Below are 20,408 nucleotides of genomic sequence, written 5' to 3' on the forward strand. Positions count from 1 at the left end.
AGAGTGATCCCTTATCCGGAGCTTGGCTACATGAACAGGGGTGCAAGCATGACCAATACGCAAACGTGAGATTGCGGATGTAATTCAGCGATTTTCATTCCGATAATGATAAAACCAGGGTTGACTTGGTATGTTTGGTTGGATGGAAGCGTAAAACTTTCCCTTAAGCGATTTGGAGTAACTTTAACAATTTCTGATTTCTTTGTCACTTGAATCGTACATGTTCATTGTCAAAGTGAGAATATGGCGGAGTATATGACGTAAATGAAGTAAGGTGTCGTTTAGAACGCTTATAACTCCTGTACTTAGATGTGAGCAATGTGTTTGGGATGTGTGTAATGTGTGATAAAAAACGGCAGTCGAAACGATGACGTGTTCGCGTTAATAAATCACAATGATTTTATATTAAATACAGCACATTTAGAAACACATATACATATGCCAAATCATAAGATATTTGTTGAAAAAAAAACAACTGTTTTGGGGCAATTAAAAAAAAATCACTTGAGTTATTTGTCAGTCTAGTTATTTTTTATCTATTTTAGATTGTTTTTCTTCTGTGCCTTCCAACTTAAAACATTGGTAATCCAGAGAGCCAAGACGGGTAAATTAAAACTATCTGTAACTTTTACATATACTTCTATATGGTTAGAGTGAACGCCGTAGAAATATTAGTCGGCTGCCCTAAGTATCTCTAATAGTTTACTTATGGTGCTATGCAGCAGGTACGGTTATCCCATTAGAAGTAGTAGTAATAGTGTTGACTCAGTTTCTGCTCTTAGCCGCAAATTAGTTCCGTGGTACGCTTGGGTATCTGAGTGGGTTACTCTACATCTTCTAACGAATTTACTACGACGAGTGTTGAGAGGAGTTGTTCGGATTAATATCTGCCGCTGAATTTCAATAACAGACATCGATGCAGAATACGGAATTTCACCCGTAGCACCTCGACATCCGCCGTTCCACAACTGAGGCAGTTTCCGCCGCACACCACCAATATGTGGAACCTGCTCACTGAAAAAAGATAGGTATGTTGTGTGCAGCGCGCAACTACAACTGGCTCACTACGCCACTCAATCCCCAGGACGCCTTCATCCTGGTACGGGTCCCCGCACAATTTAGTTGCGTTTAATACTTAGGCTATAGGACCAAGAACAAAGTTGACACCTTCGGGAAGGCTAGTCCAACAAATGTGTCTTGAGAATCTCAACGACCTGCGCTACTCCCATGACCACACCTCCCTACCGCACCAGAAGGATGTGATGGGATAGGCCTGCGCAGCCAACGAAGTCATTACCTGAGCAATAATGCCCGAGCAAATATTAATATATTTTTCTATAAAGTCATAATTAAAATGAACAGGATTTCCACAGATTTTTACTTAAGTTTTCAATTGTTAACTTTTGTTCATTAAAAAGACATGTCGACGGTATCGCTATCGGTCTAAATATAAATTAACATATACACATTACATTTAAATTATGATGAATTTTAAACGGTGTAATTAGATGATACAATTTTATTACTCTTTGTTGTTAAAAATATATTAGGGATAATTATTTTTTTCAGTTCACAGTTTTCCTACGGGCGGTTTTTTTAGAGGAGTATGGAAATCGACCATTATGCATTAGTTACTAAAGATTTACAATAAACGATGTCGTAACTCGATATTTTGCTGTCGCGTTAATATAATTCAAACTGTAGAATGAGTTTACGTTAGTAGGTCGCTTAGGTAGTCGTGATCTAGAAATGTGTGCATACTAGGCTATCTAGTTATGGAAATTTTGTCATAATAATTTCATTAAAACTATATTTTGATTTATATGACCGTATTTACAATTATCTTATTCTTATTATCTACATTGTAGCAATAATAATAATAAATAAATAAATAAAAACAACTTTAAAAAAATTGGTCCCTGTTGTACCTTTTTTTACACTGGTAGCATTTCCTCGCTGTATTGCGCTACTTATTCGTCGAGCGAGGTAAGCACCAGCTATGTGGTCACCTGTACTATGTACCGTTTGTATGTACCTTTGTACTATGTATGTATGTTTTATTATATATAAATAATTAAAGATTATAATTATTTATTTAAGTAAAAATATAAGAAGTTGATCTAAATTGATCCATTTTACAGATTGTATTTATTATACATATAACTAATGTGTATCTATAGTGTTTAATGAATACTCCTTTGTTAAATATTTTACCTGGGGTGAGTCGCTATTGCGATTCAAAATAGATGGAAATATAAGAAACGTATGTTCGTAATATATACTCGTACTTTAAAAATGTATGCCTTTGAGAAAACAATGTTATTATTGACATACAATATATCAGATCGACTAAGCTATTGATAAAATGTAAACAGTTTTACCAATTACCACATAATTAATGAGTCCAAGTATGTACAATTACTAGTAATAAAATTAATGCAAACATAAAACTACGACACATACGGAACGACATAATGTAAATTTGAATGTGAAATATACTGACAACATTTATTTTGTGAAGCGTCAACAATTGTAACGTAACAATTTCATGAATACCAAAAAACAAGTACCCAGTGCAGTGATAAGATGAGTGGTATACGGACACAAGTGCTTATTTTGGCGTGTGGTATGTATAAGAAATAATTATTTAAAAATAGTCACTAACCAAACGAAAGATAATTTTCATTAGCAGTTTAATACGTGGATAACACTGAAAATGTTTAGACCTGGCCAGTTAGAAACATTGCTAATAAAAACTTTTTTGAATTTCAATTTTAGAACTATTTGGTAAAATAATGTAGTATATTGCATTCATTTGTCATTTGTTTGTGTGAATTGGCGGCAAATCTAAAACTCTTGTTACACGTGAAAATGAACCTAACGCGAGAAAATTTTCGGTCAGTGATTTATTATGACTTTTGTTGTAGGCTTAATCAATAACAAAGCTATGATAGGCTGCGAATAGCATTTCTTAATGAAGCCCCATCTCGTGCCACTATTTACAATTACAAATACACTAATACAATTTACAATTTTAACGAGTTTAAGCGTGGACGTTGCAATATGGATGATGATCTGCGTGAGGGACGTCCTTTAACAGCGACAACTGAATATAACATCAGTGCTCTGCGAGGTATGATAGAGAAAGATAAGAGAGTGACCTATTAGCAGATTCCGGTAAGCTTAGACATTGGTATTGGTCAAGTTCAAAAATATTACACGAACATTTAGGCGTCAGGAAGCTTTGTACCAGATGGATTCCCCATACTATAACCGACGACTAGAAACACCTTCGCATGGACTGGTGTCGCTAAATGTTAGATAAGTTCAACGGCGGTGACTCAAATGCTGTATTTGACATGGGCACAGGTGATAAAAGCTGGGTACCTATATTGCTACGAACCCGAAACCAAAAGACAATCAGCTCTGTGGGTGTTTCCTTTCGAGGATCGGCCCACTAAGGTAAAGAAAGGAAGAAGTCAAGGAAAAAAGATGATTGCCTCATTCTTTGGTTGGAAAGGTTGTGTTGTGGAAGGGTTCGCGACAGTTGTGTCAGAAGGTGGAAGGACAGTTACTGCCGACTGGTTTGTCAATCACTATTTGCCTGTTGCCTTGGAAAAAATTTGACAGCAGTGCCCTCGAAGCAGGATCCTCTTTCACCACGATAATGCTTCAGCCGACTTCGCAAAACAGACTGTTGAACATTTGACTATGGCAAGTGTCGAGATAATGAGTCACCCGCCATACAGTCCTGGTACTTTCATTAATTCCCAAGAACTAAAGATAAAATTCGAGGTATTTGCTTTACGAGCCCTGAAGATGCGGTGAAAGCGTACAAAAATGCCAAAGCCAATGCCAATGCCATTAAGGACGAATGGGCCCACTGCTTTTGTCAGTGGTTCTATCGAATGCGACGATGTGTGGAGAGGAACGGAGATTACTTCGAAAAACAATAAAAGTATTGGCAACTTTCTACATTAAGCCGTTTTCTAAACATTTTCAGTGTTACCTAGGTACCGAGTTGCTCTGCGCCGTCTGTGGGCTTAGGAGTCGTTTTTTTTAAAAAAAATGCTGTAGCTTTGGCACAATATTAAATAATTAGTTATCATAAAGTTTGCGATTATTTGCGACTAATATTTAAGGAGTTAATTGACAATTACAGTTTTTTCTATAAATTACCTAACAGCACTTGATCATTCAAATATTTTTATTTTCTCAAATTATACAGATTAATTACATTAAAAATGTGCTAATTTACAATAACTTTTTACTTCACTTTATAAACATTGACAAAATAGTTCACGTATAAGTTGTGTGCTGGCGTTGTCTCTTTTTTAGTCGGACGAATCGGCTGATGAAGTGGAAGAGAGATAAATGCATCACAAGCTAAACGCTAGTGCCTCTCTTGTGCCGTACTCTTGCATGAACGCTCGGCTTAGGCTTAGTTTTTTTTTATCTATAATTTAGACAATAAATAAAAGCTAAACGTCTGTTAAAGGCTAAACTGTCATCATAAACTGTCAAACGTCAGCATACTCTAACCGTACTTTGTAGGAACTTTTGGCTAGGCAAACTTACTCGCCTAGTGACCCGACTATTAACGTTTTTTTTCTTTTTGGTATACTTTCGAAAATTATATTCAATGCCACAATATTTTACTTATTTTCCAGTGAACATTGGTCAATTCATAGATGGATATAGCGTGGGTTGGTCCGCTCCGATCATACCGAAACTACAAGATTTGAGTCAAAGCCCATTGAAAGAGACCATCACAGATGTACAGGTATCCTGGATAGGTTCACTCTTGTATTTAGGATCTATTGTTGGTGAGTGGATATCGGATATGGATAACGAGTTTTAAGAAATAATTTATTGTCTAGAAGTTATATAGAAATCGCTCGGCTATCGTTGGTTTCTTGTTACGGACTGACAGTTATGTATTAAGTAGTAGTAGTAGTAGTTGTAAGTAGTTTTAATTATTGTTTGTTTTTCAAGACATATAAACTATTAAGAAATGTACTTTATATATATTTTGAAGAGACCGTAAAAAGGATTTTTAATTACACCTTTGAGCATAATTATGGTCTTAATGGGATAGATAAAATTAAGCTATGCTATGCTTTTTAGGTCCCTACATACCCAGTTACCTATCAAATATAGTGGGAAGAAAGCCATGCCTATTCTTTGGTGGAATGTTGAACTTAGCGGCAATAATACTTATTGTTACAACGAAAAATATAGCAACGATTTTCGCTATACGAATCATAAGCGGACTCGGTATGGGAATGGTGACTGTTAGTAATTTAGTATACGTAGGAGAAATAGCGTAAGTATATACGGTAATAACATACTTTAAAAGTCTATAAGCAAAATGGACATTCTCAATGACAGAAGGCTCGCGAGAGCCTTAAAAGAATTAGTACGCTCTTTTCTTGAACGACCCTAAAATACTAATGAATATAAAATACTTCAGTGGGCAGTTGGTTCCACACGATGGTGGTACGCACCAAAAATTGCTCTAAAAAGACGCTCAGTTATGTAACGATAAATGTTGAAGTGATACAGGTGGAGTTTCGTGTTATGCCTCCATGTCTGATGATGAAATTCAGCTGCAATTCAGAAGTAAGAGTAAAGAAAAAATAAAAATGTATTAAATTACATAAGATAGGCATAATCATAAATTCCTTAAAATTATTCTTTTATTTTATTTATTATTGATTTTTTAAGGCGTTTCGATAACCGTGTGACTGTGTGAGTGAGTCAGTGTGTGAGTGAGTCAGTGTGTGAATGAATAAAGTGTGAAACTACATACTAGATCTCAGAAGCAGCTCTAACACTGCGTATGGTGTGTTCATAAGCCAGTCGTATTTTTGGATTGTAGACGGAATGTATAGATAAGATTTACACCACTACTTATGCTTTATTATTAGATATAAAAATATATACTTAGGTTTTTATATAAAACAGTTTCGCAAAATCTTTTACACTTTCAGGTCCACAAATATTCGTGGTATTCTACTAACTTCTACATCAATAGTGGGAATTTCTGGTACTCTAGCTGCCTATTGTGTCGGTCCGTTTGTCTCCTATAAAATGACGGGCTATTTTGTCCTACTTATTAACATAGTGCATGTTATAGGTATATATTTCATCCCGGAATCACCAGTTTATTACGCGATAAAAGGTAACAATTATTCAAATCAATTGATTGATATTGGGCAGTGTTCATCTAGCTTCAGTGTGAAACTCTCATCAGTGGGGTCGTGACTTCGAACCTTCTAAAGAACCTTTATATCTACCTGCACATGAAACATTCGCACGTGAAGGAAAAAATCCCATGAAATATGACATTTAAATGAAGGCATGCCGTGTCGCCTTAGACTTAAAACGTGTCAGGCACAGAAGGCTGATCACCAACTTATCTATTGGAAAAAAACAGTCGAATGAGAAAAATATAGAAATTGTTGGCGAGGCCTAGAACAAGGGTGATATTACTACCATTTCTTTTTTGTTTTATTTATCCGTTGATATAGGATAATTAAATACGATTACAGGTAAAGAAATAGAAGCAAAAAATACACTTAGATCCTTAGGCAGAGTTGAAGATCTAGAAAGCATATTTGAATCAGTGAGAGGCACGAATCCAGACGAAGCAAATAGCTGGAAAGCCTGGTTTAAAATATTTACAGTCAAGGCTAACAGACGAAGCCTGAGAATAACACTAACTTTGTGCACATTGCAACAGACTAGTGGTGTAGCGGCCGTCTTATTTTTTGCAACAACTATCTTTCAGATGGCTGGATCGTCTATAAGGTTTGTTTTAATCAATAAGAGAATTTAATTTACTCCCTCAGTCCAGAGCATAACGATCAATTACATTTTGATTAATATTAAAAAAAATATATATGAAAATTGAACTGGTAGTATATAGGACATATTGTGGTGGACGAGTTGAAAAATCCCCACTATCAGTCAAATCAAAGCCGATATCTCATATTATGATTTAAAGCAAATTAAATTATTTATTTGGTCATATTCTAATAAATAAAGGAGGTCAGGATCAAAAAAGATCAGGGTCCATAGACAATGATCTTTTTTTAAACAAGAGAGGAGACTGTGATCTTTTTTTCCTACAACCACTGTAAACTTTTTTGAGCCTCACTTGTTGACTGTGATTTCTTTTAAATATTTTTGATTTCACTATTTGACAGCATACTACTAGATGGTATTGTCAAATCTGTTTTATACAGAATACTGACTAGGACTTCTTACCCTGTATCCTATGGCAATATACAACCCAAAACAAAGATTAAAAAATAAAGATTATATCTAAATCTTTATTCTATCTATCTAAATTTGTAATCTAAGAACTCCTGTACGAGTACAGTATAGTAGCCTCGAAACGATAGTGTTCTGTAACCTCTGGGATGTTCTGTAACGTAAACATTTATTATCTTAGTATTTCATGTATTTTCCTTTTAGTTGGTGTTTAAAACACCACACCTGTATAGTACTTGGTTATAGGTTTATAACGTGTATAAACATATTGCAATTACCAAACAATGAACTATATGGTTTAATACATCATACACAACAAAAAATATATAAATAAGTGTGTATAGAAATTGACGCTATAAATTATATACTGGATTGCTAACTAACAATTAAATCTTATTAGTTGTAATTTTCTTAATTTCCGTAGAGCAATCTAGAATTTTTAAAAATGTTTATAGAAATTATAGAACTTTCAGCTATAACTTATATAACGTAATTTCTAATTAAGTAATATATAGCCGAAATAGCTCAGTTGGGTTAGCGTTAGACTGAAGATCTAAAGGTTCAATCCCGGGTTTCGGCAGTTAATTGATTTTTTATTCAATGCGTTAAAAATATTTTAGGCCTGACATAGCTACAATAGTGATAGGAAGCACAAGGCTAGTCGCTAGTATGATAGCACCTTTTATTGTCGAACGAGCTGGTAGAAGAATATTACTACTTGTATCGACAGCATTTTGTGCTTGTAGCCTGGTAAGTACTTTAAAAATAACACTATCATATTATTTTCCAATTACAACTATTTTAATTATATCGTATAAAATTGGCATAACTCGGCTTTATGTTGCCGTCACCAGCACCACTGATTATTGTATTGTGGGGTCATACTATCAGGAAATGACAGCTGGAGTAAACACTGAACAAAAAAGTGAACAATTGAAACAAAAATAGGCTTAGAAGTACATATACCTAGTCCAGCCATAAGTTCTGTTACAAATGAAAATGCTTTTTTTGAAGTGAAACTTCTTTATCGGCGTTGGAAAAAATGCAGGCAGGCATCACATTTTCTGTTACGCGCCATTTTTTTTGTTCCTACCACGGCTGATTCGAAGAGAACAAAAATATATAATAACGACAACAATGATAGTAATAATTCTATTACAATAAATGAAATTCTGTAATAATCTTAGTAGTAATAAGGCAAAATGAAATAATTGTAGTATTTGTCTTCATGTCTATGATAATAAAATATTTGTTAATCTTTATCTAATTTAACTGTATTTAACCAATTTATGTAAAGTTGCATATAGTAGATCATGTTTCGAAAAATACGGTCATAAAGAAGTTTTACTTCTTACGTGTGTACACTAGTACAAGCACACATTGTTTAAACGAAGTAATGTAATATTATTACACGGCATTGTTATACGGCAAAAAATAAAAATATTCTATTCGAAATGGCCACCTTTGGCTATATAATATTGGCCTTTTATCTGTTTGGCCATGCATCTATGCCATGTTTCCAATGGAAAATTCGTCACTGCTTGCTGCAAAGACTCTTTAAGAAACTCAATGTCGCCGTGTCGTTTAGAGCAGGCCATCCTCTAAAACTGACCATAATTTGAAGTCTAAGGGTCGACCTCACCGGTCGGGGCTAGAGAGGTCTTCAGATCTTATAAAGTCCGGAACGTTGGTTTCAAGCCAGGCTGGGGTAGTTCGTGTCTTGTGATCAGGTGTAGAATCCTGCTGGAAAGTCTACGGTATATTTTTAAATAGTGTATTGCTGAGAGGTTTCACAAAAAGATCCAAGACTGTATCTTGATACACTTTGGCTGAAGGTTTCACTTCACATGTAGTTTTGTGACTCCTTGATCCTTGAAGACACGGCCCACCAAACCATTACTGATGCGGGATAGTGACCTTTCGAACCACTTGAGCTGATTCTCTAGAACTGTGAGCATACATTTTATCATTAAGCTAATTCATTTCAATCCTGAAAATTGTTTAATCAGTAAAGAGGATATTTCTGTGCTTTTCACCTGCGTATCGCGGCAGACAGCGTTCTGAACGATGAAGTGATTTTTATATCTGTTGATAGTATGACCTACGGCTAATACCAAGCTTTTGAAGTGTCGCAAATTTGACGATGGCTCGATACCCACTACATGAAAGGCGATCACTGCAATTCTATTTTCTTTAACACCCCAATTTCATGATTAATTTGATAATGATCACGAAAACAAATGTATAATAGCGCAAAATCGAAAGAAGTTTTTAAAATAATATACGTGTTCCAAATTCAAAATAATTGAAAAGTTAAAAAAAAAAAAATGTAAAAGTATTTATGGCCAGACTAGTTAAACATTAATTATGATTGTGATTCAGCAAGACGAGGTGAACGGACTTGTATGTACATTGTGCAGTCAAAGTTTTGTTCTATAATACACGATTTCTTAGTGACTTGATTTAAAGTTTGCGAGAGATTGAAACCATTAATTTCTATAAACAATTTACATTATTTGCATTAATTTGTATCAACAAGCACAGATAAACTCAAGGGCCTACTACATCGTTATTCCTGAGGTTTTGGTTCCATTCATTATGGTTTTATTTAAAATAGAAGTGTTGGGCTTTCGACTTTGATCCTCATCCTCTGAGTTAGTGAGTCTGCTTTCCATCTGTTCACTAATGGACTTTTTGTCTATGTGCGGATTTTACATTTGTTCGTAGAGTGAAGGAAAACATCACGAGGTAACCGGCATATCCACAAAGTGAAGTTTGACGGCGTGCCAGGCACAGAAGGCTGATCGCCTTTTAGAAAAAATGATGATCGCAATGACATATCATTCTGAGGCCTGGATGTAAAAGGTTGTAGCGCCACTGGTTTTTTTCTGTTAAAAATCTTGGCAAAATACATATAACATACGCGGGTAAAGATGCGGGTAGAACCTAGTATTCCTCTTATAAGCCTGATCCAGGTACAGAGCAATAATTTATTGATTTCATTATATAATTATAACATTTTATTTACTTTCAGTTGATTCTTGGTACCTATTTTCACTTGGCGCGAGTTCAGAATTCTATTATATCAGAGATTGGTTGGCTGCCTTTGCTTTCACTTATTATGTATTTCTTTTCATATGAAATAGGTAAGTTTTAGTCACAATTTCAATCACACTTTAAATCTATAGTGAAAAACAATCACTATAATAAAGTAAACATTGTTAACCTCGAAGAACTTAGAAAAAATATATTTTTTTCAAAAGATTAATGATTAAGTCAAAAGATATTTCAGTAAAATTTTCACCGTATCAAATAAATTTACGAATGTTATTATTTTTACATATATCCATTATTATTGGATGAAACGCTCGGAAAATAACGAAAATAACTTTTCCTACATAATCTATTTTTGTTTAATCTTATTCATAATTCAGTTTTTGAAGTTTAATCTTATTATTAATTGATGCGAACATTTATTAATTATATCTTTCGCAGGTTTTGGAACTATGCCGAGCGCTTTGGTCGGTGAGATGTTTCGAGGTAATGCTCGTAGCACGGGTTCAGCGGTTTCCATGACCACCGCGTGGCTTATTGGTTTCGGTGTGGCCACTAGTTTTGGTTCCATGGTCAAGATCCTGGGCGGTGATGTCACTTTCTGGATATTTTCCTGCTCCTGTCTGGTTGCGTTTATGTTTACCTTAAAGTGTGTGCCAGAAACGAAGGGAAAGAGTTTGAATGAAATACAAGAAATGCTGAGTAGATAGTATTATATGTTGTGGTATTTTAAATATGACTTAACAAAAGATACTTTCATTCAAGCCAAGTGTAATTGGCGCCACCCAAGTACCATCACTCTCTCCTGTCTTCTGCTATACCTGTAAGGGTTACTTGATCGGTACAGCGAGAAGGGGATCGATCTCGAGGTCTTTGTCAGTCACGATGAGTTTTTCTAGACTTTTCGGATCTCTGCGTGTTACATGTCCAATAAAGCAGTATGCGCTGGTAACAAATTGTTGCAAAACGACTACTTAACTGAAAACGTCTTAGGATGGACACGTTTGTTTCCATGCTGAGTTTGGGCTAAATCCCTTTTGAGTGTGTTTTAATGAGTAAATAATCGTGTCTGCAATAGGTATATAATTTCTCTCTTTCTTAAATAAAATCTGTCTCGCGATAAGCAAAGGATCTAACGACAGGGACTTATGTATTATTTTATGTTTAAGGCGTTATCTCACATAACACACGTTCCATTTTAGATTATAGATATACAATTGTTAAATGAATTTAAATGTTGAACGTCAAAGACTAATGTATCACATTATTCGAATTTTGCAATATAATTTATTGCAAGAAGTATATGTAAATTAGTTATTTAATTCGACTTTAGTTTTTTAGAATATATAAGCCAATTGTTGTGTTAAAAAGACGGGGTTTTTTAGCCGATAGGAATAGCGGAACGTATTAACAAATGAGTTCTCTATATACTCTAAACATAACATTTAGATTTATTCACTATATGAATTCTCGTACGATAATGGCTTTGATATTTTCGTTTGGTTCTATATCCACGGAACGCTGCTGAAGTACAAACAAATACTATTATTATTCTAATCATTTTTCGATATTATTTGCTAAGATCTAATGAATTCCTTTCCAATTCGTATCAGTATAACTTTTGTTTTTATTTGTATTGTTTTTGAAGTGAAACTTCTGTATCGGCGTTGTAAAAAATTTTCCGTCACATTTTTCGGTTACGCGTCACATTATTACGTTACGCGCCATTAATAACAAAAATATGTTATAACGATAATAATGATAGTACTAATTCTACTACAATTAATGAAATGTAAAATTCTGTAATAATCTTAGTAGACATAAGGTAAAATGAAATAATTGTATTTTTTTTATAAAATAGGGGGCAAACGGGCAAGAGGCTCACCTGATGTTAAGTGATACCGCCGCCCATGGACACTCAATGCCAGAGGACTCGCGAGTGCGTTGCCGGCCTTTTAAGAATTTGCACGCTGATGCAGATGCAGAGTGACCCCACATCTCTAAGCTACGCCAAAGGATCGAGCCGCTCGGAGAGGGATTGGTCATCGACGATTCGAACCGCTCTTCGTTGGATACGGTCAAGTGGAAGGAGCTGGTACTGGGGAGCCCCCACCCAGAGGTGAGAACAGTATTCCATGTGGGGCCATATTTGCGCTTTATAGAGTTGCAAGCGGTGGCCTGGAGTGAAGTACCGTCTCGCCTTGCTGAGCACACCAAGCTTTTTGGAGGCTAATTTAGCCTTTCCCTCCAAATGACCGCGAAACTGAACTGTCGTTCGATATGTCAACGCCAAGTATTCCAATGCTGGCTGTGGCTTCAAGAAGAGTGTTTTCGAAAAGAGGAGTAGCGACAAAGGGTATTTTTTCGCGGAAAACGCGCAAACTTGTGTCTTCTTGGGGTTAAATTGGACTAGGTTTAGTCTTCCCCAGTCCGAGACTCCACGTAGTAGAGTTTCGACTTCAGACACAAGTTTGTTCCGGTACTCATCGACAACTGCCCGAGAAATACCTGCCCGGCCAGTGTATAGAGTATCCCCAGTGCTGTCGTCCGCATAGCAATGAATGTAGCTAAGTTGCAACATGTCATTCATATGCAGAAGAAACATGGTCGGGGATAGAACATAGCCTTGTGGGACCCCAGCATTCACGGGTTTAAGGTGGGAACATGCTCCGTCGCCGACGACCTTGATGCTCCGATCGGCCAGAAAGCTGGAGATCCAGTCGCATAATTTCTTGGGAAGCTCGTAGGCTGGAAGCTTCAAGAGCAGTGCTTTGTGCCACACCCGATCGAAGGCTTTCGCTATGTCCAAACTAACCGCTAGCGCCTCCCCCTTGGACTCAATTGCCTCTGCCCATCTATGTGTAAGGCACTGGGGATACTCTTTACACTGGCTGGGCAGATATTTCTCAGGCAGTTCTCGATGAGTACTAGAAGGTCACCAGCCGAACCACCACGACAAAAGCCGTACTGATAACCGCTAATCAGCTGGTGGCCCTCTAGATACCTCAAGAGCTGGCCATTAATAATGGATTCCATTATTTTGGAGAACAAGGAGATTATAGCTATTGGACGATAGTTGGACGGATCAGAGCGATCGCCTTTTTTAGGGATCGGATGTATCGAAGCGGTCTTCCAGCACTTCGGGACAGTGCCGAGCGAGTACAGGTACCGGAATAGGCGCGTCAGGACTGGAGCCAACTCAGGAGCACAAGTACGCAGCATAATTGGAGGGATACCATCCGGCCCACTCGACTTATGAATGTCCAAGGAAGATAGTGCCTTGCCAACAGCACGTTGCCGGAATGTGATTTCCGGCATTGAATAATCACACCGCGAAATCGTCGGTGGTGATCCCCCTCGGTCATCCAAAGTCACGCGAAGAGACAGCCGAAGAGGTCGGCCTTCTCCTTCGCAGTGTGGGCGAGCGAGTCATCCTCCCTGTGCAGCGGTGGAATGGATGGCTGACAAAAATTCCCTTGTACAGATTTGGCGAAAGACCAGAAGGCTCGAGTCAATCTTAATATAGCAACACTAGAGGATAAAATAGAAGAAATGCATAAGGGCATGAGAAAGGCTAATTTTGAAATTAAAAATGTCCCAAAAAAGGTGAATGAAACAAAGGAAGACTTATTCGAAATGGTTAAGTGTCTGACTTCAAACATTGGCTGCTCACTTCCCAAAACTGAGATTAAAGATATTTACAGGCAACGCTCCAAGAAGGAAGGTATTAAAAACACGACTATCTTGGTTGAGACTACTTCAACGTTGCTTAAGAACGACATCATAAAAATGGGTAAAGCTTTCAATATAAAACACAAGTCCAAATTGTGCGCTAAACACTTAGGATTCCATACCAATGAAGATGCTCCGATTTACATATCTGAAAATTTAACGCCAAAAGCATCTAGACTACTTTATCGTGGAAAAGAGTTGGTGAGATCAAAGGCATATAAATATTGCTGGACTTCGTACGGTAAAGTATATCTAAGGAAAGATGATTATACACCAATACTTTTACTCAAGACTGAAGCTCAAATACAGCAAATAATGCAATCCCACTGACTATTGCAGGTTTTATTAGTTTTTAAATGTACTTGTCACCTTATCTTTTGCAACTGTTATCACAACAAAATATCTTATGTAAAAACACTAAAACATTATACACCATTGTACACTCTCCTTTATACTCATCATAAAAATGCACCTCTTGTATTGTCTGTCTCTTTTACTCGGGACAAAATTGATACTGCAACCGTAATTTATGTTCTCTCTCTCTCTTACACGTATCACGCAAAATACAATAATACTCAATACTACCTTCAAATACTGCATGTCATAACACCTATTGCTAAAATACCAATACCCTTCAATTATTCGATTTACATTGATTATGGTCATAGAAAACGATACATTTCTGCGTTCTCTTTCCTTTACACGTTTCACGCAAAATGCAAATATCCTCGTTACTACCCTCAAATACGGCATGACATGGAATTTATTACTGAATTACCAATACCTACCAATTATTCGATTTACATTGATTGTGATCATATAAAAGAAATCATTTCTTTTTTCAAAATTTATTATGGATAATACACTCACAACAATTCATGATTTAGATGAAACTGAAATAGCTATATCCACTTCGTGTGAAGTAAAAAATCTAAAGCAATTTATAAACCCTAAAACAGTGATTTAACTATTATAATACAAAATATAAGAAGCATTTATAGGAATTTCGACAATCTACAAGTAACCTTAAGCAGTTTGGAAATTGAGGTAGATGTCAGTATATTAACTGAATGCAGATTGAATAATAGAAAGCTTATTCCTCAACTTAGCCAACATTCTTCATATTATACTAAGAATCAGCTTAATCAGAATGATGACGTAGTGGCTTATATCAGGAATAATCTTAAACCCAAAGTACGTGAAATAATCTTAGAAAATGCATCTTGTATACAAATCGAGGTACTTAATCATTTAATCTTCGGAATTTATCGTTCTCCTTCTATTCCGAACTCAGAATCATTTCTTGAATCACTTCGTCTACACTTGGATCATATAAAGAACAAGAAAAATATAGTCATCACCGGTGATATAAATATAAATCTAATTTACAATGTTGACAACAGTTACCTAAATAACAGACTAAACTATCTTAGTATGCTATCAATATATGGCCGGGACATCTCTTCCCAACTAGAAATAATAACTGTCTTGACCATGTTATGATAAAACAACAAAATAAAAAATTTCAGACAAAAGTAGCTGTATTGAATACATCAATTACAGATCATCTCATGTTTTTTTTAAGCTTACAGAAATTAAAAATGCATAACGCAGTAGATGTTAAAAAACTTAAAACCTATACAGATTTTGATACAGAGCAGAGCAGACAGAGCGGTAATAACATTATCTCATAAAAATCTGAATAGTCTCTTAATTTGCGAGGATCCAAATGAAGTCGTTGATAAATTAATAAATAAGATTAAAAAATCCTTAGAAGAAAATACAATAATCACGAAGGTATCTAAAAAACATCAGATATTAAAGCCGTGGATAACTGCCGGTATCTTGCGGTGCATAAGAAACAGAAATAAAATGCAAAAGCGTTTAAAAAATAATGAATATGACGAAGTTCTATCAATTACTTATAAAAGGTATAGAAATTTTTGTAATAACTTAATAAAAAAACTAAAACGAAAATATGAAAGAACACAATTAAATAATTCAGTTAATGACCCAAAACAGTTGTGGAAAAATATTAAAAAGATTACATATATGAGTCAAACAAAAGATAATAATGACGAACTATTAAATCTTAAGGCTACGCCTACAGAGTCTGTAAATGAAGTTAATAATTATTTCACAAATCTTGGCCCTCTACTGGCTCAGGAAATTCAACAAAGCTCGTCACACTCCTCCACATCAGCACTAGCCCCTATATCCAACCTGCATTCGTTTGTTCTATTTAGTACCGACCATCTAGAGGTTGATCACAGAATCAAAAACCTAAAATCAGATAGCGCACCGGGGTGGGATAATATTCCCACACGATTTCTAAAACTCGCTAGAGGTCTTTTAGTACCTTGTTTATGTCATCTGGTCAACCTATGTTTTCAAAAAGGGATATTTCCGACAAAACTTAAGCAAGCTATTATTGTACCGGTACTTAAATCAGGCGATAAAGACAAAGTCAATAACTACAGGCCAATTTCCATTCTTCCAGCCATCTCTAAGGTCTTAGAAAAACTACTAAATATTAGATTACTAAACTATCTTAATAAATTTATTATTCTATCAAGCGCACAATATGGATTCAGGCAAGGAAAATCAACTGAAGATGCCATATCTCAATTAACATCTCTAATAGTATCAAACCTAGATAAGGGAAAGAAATGCCTTGGTGCATTTCTAGATTTAAGAAAGGCCTTCGATACAGTCTGTATCTCCTCACTTTTACATAAAATGGAGCAAATAGGCATTAGAGATACACCCTTAATTGTTTCTTTATTATATATTTGTGATTACCTTTCAAGGCGAACACAGAGAGTTAAAGTAGGAGATTACGTAAGTGATGAATTGGAAATCACCTATGGGGTTCCGAAAGGAAGCAAGCAACATTATTTTTAATATATATTAATGTATTAAGCAATCTAAAACTTGATCACGGGCAAATATTTTCCTATGCGGATGATACGGCTGTACTTTTCACAGGGCTTAACTGGGCAGAGGTAAAAATATCAGCGGAAGTTGGACTGACAACTATTGCTAAGTGGCTTAATTTTAACCGTTTGTCTCTCAATAAAGAGAAAACTATGTGTGTTTCAGAATTTCTGATCGAACTCAACCACCTAATAATTTTAAAATTAAAATACATCACTGCGATATGCAAAGAGACAGTAACTGTCCGTGTCTTCCAATAGCAAAAGTTAGCTCTATCAAATATTTGGGCATTCATATAGACGAGCTACTATCATGGTATCCCCATAGAGTCCATGACTGGTAGATTAAAGAAACTAACATATATTTTTAAAATTTTGCGACACATTACATCGGATATAATACTTAAAAGAATTTACATAGCACTTGTTCAGTCCGTACTGACATATTGCATAAACATATGGGGAACGGCCAATAAAACAACATTTTTGGAATTGGAACGGGGACATAGGGCTCTATTAAAGGTCATGCTGTTCCGGCCATGCAGATTCCCATCGGAAGAGCTTTATCATCTCAGCCAATTACTTTCCGTTAGGAAGCTGTATGTCCTGAGTCTAATTTTAAAATCACACAGAGCGCTACCATTTGATAGTAGGCTGTTCTTAAAAAGAAATAGGGATGTTGTCGTCGGTCAGACCGTTAGGACTGACTTTGCGAGACGCAATATGCAAGCAGACTACATCTATAATAAATTAAATAGGCTGCTTAATATCTACCCGCTTACCGTCTACAATCTAAAAATACGACTAAAGGACTGGCTCATGAACATACCCTACGCAGAGTTGGAGCTTCTTCTGAGGCCTAGTATGTAGTACAGACTTTATTCATTCACTCACTGACTCACTCACTCACACATTTGCACTCACACACTCTCACTTATGCACTCCAGTGTGTTGATAACAGTTAAAAATGAATAACAAAAAAAGAAAAAAAAGTTAATAGAAGATGTAACTAAATTATATATAAATTAAATATTTTAAGGAATGTATAACTAAGTTTGTTATGAAAGAGCTGGAAACCCTGACACAGGTATATTTTTTACTTAAAAGGGTTCCCAAATCTTACACATTGTAATGAAATTAAACTTAAAATGAATAAAAATATTTTATTTATTATTATTGTTACATCTGGTATTCGGGTAATCGCAGGGACCATTTGTGACAGGTCGTAAGCTAAAGCAAAGTCGTGAAAGGATCTTCCCGCGTGATCGGTGGTTTCCGAGCCGAACCAATCGGCATGGTGAGCGTTAAATCGCCAAGTATCACGATTTCAGCGGTAGGAACCCCTTCGAGCAGGGAATCTGTAGCCATTTGGATGTGCTCAATGAGTCGGTCAGTTTCGGTATTTCCGCTATGGGACCTATACAGGCATGCGTATAATCACGGATGGTCATCGCAGTATACGCGCAGCCAGAGGCTAGATAGGCCCCTTCCTTCAAGCGACCCGAGGCGACGAGAACAGATATCCTCTCTGACGTACACGCAAACTCCCGCCCGCGGCACAAAGGAATGTTCCAATCTGAGTCTCAGTAAGGAAGAATAAGGCCGGCTTCGCAGTTTCGAAGTGAAAGTGAACCGCGTTAAGATTAGAATTGAGCCCCCTAACATTGGTAAAGTCCACTGAGAGCGTGGAAGGGGATGCCTTCGGTAAATTCTTCCGTTTGCCCCGAGATCGAAACCTAAAGTTAAAGTTTTTTGCGCAGTTTTTGCCCATCCCAGAATACGAAGGGCAGCCTGTGCATCCACCACCGAATACTGATTGTTCCGATGATGGACGCTCAGAGGGGGATTCTCCACAGCAGAAACGTGTGGTACCCCCTGGTAATCTCTGTTTAAACTGCATCTTCATATTCTTGGAATTGATGGGCTCCGGGAGTCACACTCACCGAACGAAACGCGAGTACAATAAGATGAACCTATTGCATCACTTCACGCCGGTTTTCTGTGAGTATTTCTTCTGTGAGTAGTAGATCATTTTTCTAAAAATAAGGTCATAAAGAAGTTTCACTTCTCACGTGTGTACACTACTACACGCACACTTTTAATAATATATATTTTATAAATGTAAAATAAATCGAAATTATTAACTGATTTTTATACTGCATTTAATTTATTCATTTTATTTTAATTAATTCACCTATTCCCTCGGAGTAGCATAGGTATATGCATAGGCATTGTAGTAGTTTGCACTCAATTTGCTCGCTCATTTGGTCCGTTATGCGTAAGGTCCTGGTTAATTAACCCAGCCTAAATCCAACTAGAAGTTCAGAAGTTTCCTGGGCACTTCGCAAGGTTGATGAAGGAACAATCACTGCCCCGAAGATTTCCGTTTGTTGCGAAGCTACAGCCAGCATTCCAGGACTACGTGGTTGTCTGATTCTATGAAATAGCCTCTGCACAAGGGACTGTCTGTTGCAAAGGACAAAGAAATGTTCATTATGAAGACAGTGGCAAGTAATTGTCCCTATTCATATATTGTTTATAGTAACATAGCTTATATTTATTTCCATACTATTAATGTCAACCCATACGAAACCAGGCAGGCTAGTGTAAAAGATGACTTGTTCACTTAAGTTTTACCGAGAAAATATTAGTAATATTATTATTAAATTTAATTGTGAACGAATTATTTCAACGACGCAAAATATCTAAGTAAACATAGTATCAATCGTATAATTTATTAAATTTAAGATTCATATTTATACAAGTATTTAACCAAGATGCTTTGTAGCGACATCTATAATTTGGACTACATACTAAAAATAGTACGGTACAGTTCCCGAAATTCCGTTTTCAGTGTTCTCAGTGTTCTCGACCGCTAAGTATAAGTGCTTTCGGGCCGGGTCGAGCACAATCCTTCCTCCATTATACTCGTAATAATATGTATCTAAAATTAGTCAGCAGTCTTCGAGATAGGAAAAACACCCTAATCTGCAGTCATATTATTTTATATGTTGGATTTCAGAGCGTATAATTACTTAAATGGCATCTTAAGACAATTGGCAGTTACGTGAGATTATGCACATTTTTCTGCAAAGCGCATTATTGTAAAATAAATCTGTGTGGAAAAGTAAACTGTTGTAAATTAATTCATTTATCCAACATTTCTTGTAGTCGCAAAGAGGGGCTACTACGAACAGTCTCCAAGGCGGCAATAAAGCTTGATCCGAAAAGACATATTCCCTTCTCCAAATTGTTTTGGAAATGTAACTTTTATATAACGAATTAGTTAATTTCAAATACCATTATATAAGAATCTTTATTTTTAAAACAAAATCATACTAGGAACACAACAACTTGTGTTGTGGTTGACTGGGCTACAGCTCTTCCGTGGTAGATACATAATATTTG

General features: G+C 36.1%; 1 protein-coding gene across 2 annotated transcripts; it reads left to right on the forward strand.

Moving 5' to 3' along the window:
• Positions 1-2,518: 2,518 nt before the first annotated feature.
• On the forward strand, positions 2,519-11,061 carry LOC123711047 (facilitated trehalose transporter Tret1-like). 2 transcript variants are annotated; one of them, XM_045663446.1, is made up of 8 exons: positions 2,519-2,626; positions 4,671-4,826; positions 5,128-5,326; positions 5,994-6,184; positions 6,555-6,813; positions 7,899-8,028; positions 10,313-10,424; positions 10,774-11,061. In XM_045663446.1, exons 1-8 carry the CDS (start codon positions 2,587-2,589, stop codon positions 11,040-11,042), a joined length of 1,356 nt encoding a protein of 451 aa, XP_045519402.1. In that variant the 5' UTR covers positions 2,519-2,586; the 3' UTR covers positions 11,043-11,061. The 2 variants fall into 2 exon arrangements, with proteins under 2 accessions (XP_045519402.1, XP_045519410.1); XM_045663454.1 differs by lacking the exon at positions 10,774-11,061 and adding an exon at positions 10,006-10,143 and having other exon boundaries at positions 10,313-10,346.
• Positions 11,062-20,408: the final 9,347 nt, after the last annotated feature.

The sequence above is a fragment of the Pieris brassicae genome, chromosome 1 (genome assembly GCF_905147105.1).
Source record: "Pieris brassicae chromosome 1, ilPieBrab1.1, whole genome shotgun sequence".
NCBI lineage: Eukaryota > Metazoa > Arthropoda > Insecta > Lepidoptera > Pieridae > Pieris > Pieris brassicae.